At 44.0% G+C, this 4,533-nt stretch overlaps 1 protein-coding gene across 1 annotated transcript; it reads left to right on the forward strand.

Annotated features, from left to right (window-relative positions):
• Window positions 1-287: 287 nt before the first annotated feature.
• LOC112104560 lies at window positions 288-2,943 on the forward strand. The gene is given in 3 exon segments (XM_024196951.1): window positions 288-1,443; window positions 2,050-2,194; window positions 2,196-2,943. Coding segments are annotated over 3 exon segments (2,049 nt in total).
• The last annotated feature ends 1,590 nt before the right edge of the window (window positions 2,944-4,533 follow it).

A 4,533-nucleotide genomic window follows, 5' to 3' on the forward strand; every position in this document is an offset into this window, starting at 1 on the left:
CTTAATCAATATTTACGTCAAACAGTTGATGAAATTCAAATAGTGACTTATAGTAAGTGACATGTATTCTCTATCCTTTACTTTTAATAGTGAACAAGAAAAAGAACTGATAGGAATAAAATTTCATTTTTTTTCGTTTTCAGTTGATGCAGCCTCATAGCAGATAAAAAAAATTGTCTGGGGCACAATTTAGTAAACGGAAGACTGATAAGCAAAAAGAAGAAAGCAAGCAAGAAGGTTCGTTTCTGAAATATCTCCATCCACTGGCCAGAGATGAAGGTAGTTCAATGCCGAAGGCTCAAGCAGAGATGGAGGTGGGGATGAGAGTTTCACAAGTTGAAGAAGAGTTTGAAGAACGTAATCTGAATATTGAAGACGAATCAAATAAGACACGCGAGGATCAAAACTTGGAAGACCGTGAAAGCGAAAATGTCACTCGTTTGAATTTGAGCTTTAGTGATCCTGCTACTAGGGCCAAATGCGATGATCAAGTCCGACAAATAATGGTGGAACATGGGCCGGAACAAGTTCAGCAGTTCGATTTTCCCAGAGATAGTAAGCAAAGAAAATTCTCGATAATTCATTACAAACGTAGACTTGTTAATGGAGAAGAAATGCACCATCAGTGGCTGCAGTATTCCACATCAAGTGATTCTATCTTTTGCTTCTGCTGCAAGTTGTTTGGCAGTAGTACTATTGGCACATCATCTCTTTCTGAAAAAGGCTCAAGGGATTGGAAAAACATGTCTGCAATTCTTTCACGGCACGAGAAAAGCAGTGAACATTTGACGAATGTTCAAACTTGGAAAGAACTTGAACTGCGATTGAAATACAAGAGAACAATTGATGAAGAACATTTGCGCTTGATTAAGCAAGAAGAAAAGTATTGGCAGCAAATACTAAAACGTCTGATTGCTTTGGTCAGAGTTCTTGGTGTGCAAAACCTGGCCTTTCGGGGAACACATGAAAAACTGCACACTTCTGGTAATGGGAATGTTCTCAAATTTGTCGAATATCTAGCTTTGTTTGACCCGCTTATGGATGAGCATCTTCGCAGGATTAAGGACCAGGAGATGCATGTACATTACCTAGGGAAAGACATACAGAATGAGCTTATTCAGCTTCTATCCAATGCCATCAAACAAAAAATCCTAGCATCTGCTCGTGCTGCAAAATACTTTTCGATCATTCTAGATTGTACACCAGATGCAGGCCACGTTGAACAAATGACCATGATCATTCGGTTTGTGGATAGGCCTACTTCAGAGACCGAGAATGAGACTGAATCAGTATGCATAAAGGAACACTTCTTGGGATTTGTGTCGCTTACGGAGACAACTGGAGCTGGTATGACAGAAACTATTCTTCACCAGTTAGAAGAGATGTCACTGCCTATAGAAAACTTGCGTGGTCAAGGCTACGACAATGGGAGCAATATGAAAGGGAAAGAAAATGGTGTCCAGCGAAGAATTTTGGATATTAATCCACGAGCCTTTTTCGTTCCTTGCAGTGCACATTCATTGAATTTGGTTGTTAATGATGCTGCAAAGTGTTGCTTGGAGGCAACCGCCTTCTTTGATTTAGTTCAACGTGTGTATGTGTATTTCTCAGCTTCTACACATCGCTGGGAAGTTCTAACACGCCACGTATCTAATCTCACAGTTAAACCATTGAGTGAAACAAAATGGGAAAGTCGAATCGATGCCTTGAAACCTCTTCAATATCAGCTTGGTGACATCTATGCAGGGCCGGCTCTGGCTTTTTTGCCGCCCAAGGCAAAAAAGCCTCCGGCCGCCCCCCCGCCCCCCCCCCCCCCGGGGGGGGGGGACCCGGCCCCCGGCGGGGGGGGGGGGTGGCGAGCCCCGGCGGGGTCTCCGCTCTTCCCCCGGCGGCCGGGGGGAGGGCGCGGGGGGAGGGTAGCCAGAGCGCCGGGGGGAGGGCGGCGAGCCCGGCTGTGGCCCCCCTCTCCCCGCCGGCCGGAGCGCCGCGCCGCCCCCCTCCGGGTGCCGCCCCAAGCACCAGCTTGGGTGCTTGGTGCCTGGAGCCGGCCCTGCATCTATGATGCTCTGATAGACATCTATGAAGACACTACTCTAACAGGATCATCTGGCAATACGTCACGAGTTGATGCAAAGGCTCTTACAAAAGTCATTTCTAGTTTCAAGTTTCTTGTTTCTCTTGTTTTGTGGTATGACATTGTTTGAGATCAACATGACTAGCAAACAACTTCAGGCAAAAGAATTCGACATATGTGATGCCATTAATCAACTTGGAGAAACCAAGAAGTTTCTTGTGGGCCGCAGAAGTGACGCAGCCTTTGAGAAAACATTGGTAGATGCAGGTGAACTTGCGGAGGAGTTGGATGTACCGGCACTTTTTGAACCAGATCCAATCCATATTAGAAAGAAGAGGAAGCAGTTCACATATGAAGCAGATGACAAACCTATTTATAATCCGAAAGAAAAATTCAAAGTGAACTTTTACTTTGCAATCACTGACACAGCAATACATTCGGTTGAAGACAGATTCACATTGATGCAGCAAATTAGTTCAGTATTTGGCTTCATATATGATGTTTACAATTTGCAAAATAAAACACCAAAGCAAATTATGGAACATTGCTTGAATCTGGAGCAAGCTTTGCAACATGGTGAATCCAAAGATACTGATGCCTTTGACTTGTGCAGTGAATTGCAAGCTATTGCAAGACGAGTCCAAAGGAATTCATCACCGCAAGATGTATTGAACTTCATATGGGAAAATAAGCTGACAGATAGTGTCCCTAACACAGTTATTGCTCTTCGCATCCTCTTGATTCTCCCAGTTTCTGTGGCCAGTGGTGAGCGAAGCTTCTCGAAGCTCAAGTTGATAAAAACATACATGCGAACATCAATGTTGCAACAAAGTCTTGTTGGGTTATCTATCTTGTCAATAGGAACATGATATTGCTCACAGCATTGACTTGGAGGAACTTGTTTCTAAATTTGCTAAACTTAAAGCGCGGAAACATAAATTCTAAATTATAACATGTTACTCTGTGACAGTGTATTGTGTATAATGTATGTGATTTATTTTAGGGGGGGGGCGCAAGGTGGAAGTTTTGCCTAGGGCGCAAAATATCTTTGCACCGGCCCTGTGTGTGGCCAAAGCCCTGCCCCATAAACGGAGTTAGGCACTAACTTTGGGCTAGAGGGAAGGGCCTAACTCTACTCCGGATTCACAGCCATGAACCCACACCTGAAATTAAGTGTCTAAACCAGGTCAACCCTTTTCTCAAGGAAAAACAGAGTAAAAGAAGGTGGAACTGCCCCTTAAGCCCAATAATTAGAACACTCTGTAGAGATCCTGGATTCAAAGGCCCATCTTGCCTGATTCTGAGCAGGGATTTGAACCCAAGTCTCCCACTTCCCACATGAGGGCCCTAACCAGTAGACTATACTCAGTCTTCTCTTGCTTGTTGAGTGATTGTAAGTATTTCATACTGTCAAAGTGGGACAGTTTCAACAGGAGGGATTCCCACCCCCAGAATACCCTCCTATAGCCCAGTATTTAAAGCCATGATATATCAGGTGGGACACCCAGGTTCAAGTCTCTGCTCTGAATCACACAGAGTGGTGATTTGAACTTGGGTCTCCTGCATCCTGGGTGAGTGCTCTAACCATTGGGCACTTGCCCCAGCTACGTTTTGTGAAGGTTAGGCAATGTCTGAGCAGCCCTAACAGATTGGGCCCAATAAGTGAACGCCAAGCTTGTGAATCCCCCTGGGGCTTAGGCAGGAGTTAGGTGCTGAGCAGCGGCATCAGGACTTATACACCTGTGTGCATATCCACCAGCAGAAATTTAGGGGACTTCATGCACCTACAGGATAAGGTGGCCGCTAAGTGGTTGTTTGTTTTGTGAATACCAGCGATACCTACAAGTTGGCCTTGGATGCCTGAAATGGCAGCTAGGTGTTAAAGACCCCTTTGTGAATCCAGCCCCAAATGACTCAGTTATGCTGATGTCCTTGATAGAAAAAGAGGAAGAGAAACTAATAGCTATCAACTTATGAAAGCACAAATAAGAAAAATAACACATGGCACGATAGCACTTTGCTCTCTATTTACTTTTACCTTACTGAAAAGGAGGATAAAACTCCAGAAAATACCCAAATAATTTATTTTAACCAACAATAAACAACAGAAGGAGCAGCCATCACCGGGAGCTCTTCTGCCAGCAGCTTTTGAAAAGGAACTGACAGTTGAAACACTATAGGGCTGTGAGCTCAGAGAGCAGGGTGTATATACAATCTGTTATGTGGGTGAAGATGGGGGCACAAACTCAAAATCTTTAGTTTTGGGAGCTGTCAATGCATGTTCTTGAAGCTTAAGACCCAAGAGTGTAACAACTTGCATTTTTGCTGAAGTTTGCAGTACTGTACTAGTTATGTGAGTAAACAGAGAACTTCTGTCTCAAGGGCTGTCAGTACAGCACTTTTCACAAGCACTAAAATTCACTAGAGCAGTTTAAAAAAAGATTAAAACCCTATCATAA

This window comes from Terrapene carolina, unplaced genomic scaffold (genome assembly GCF_002925995.2).
Source record: "Terrapene carolina triunguis isolate 2854851 unplaced genomic scaffold, T_m_triunguis-2.0 Scaffold69, whole genome shotgun sequence".
Taxonomy (NCBI): domain Eukaryota; kingdom Metazoa; phylum Chordata; order Testudines; family Emydidae; genus Terrapene; species Terrapene triunguis.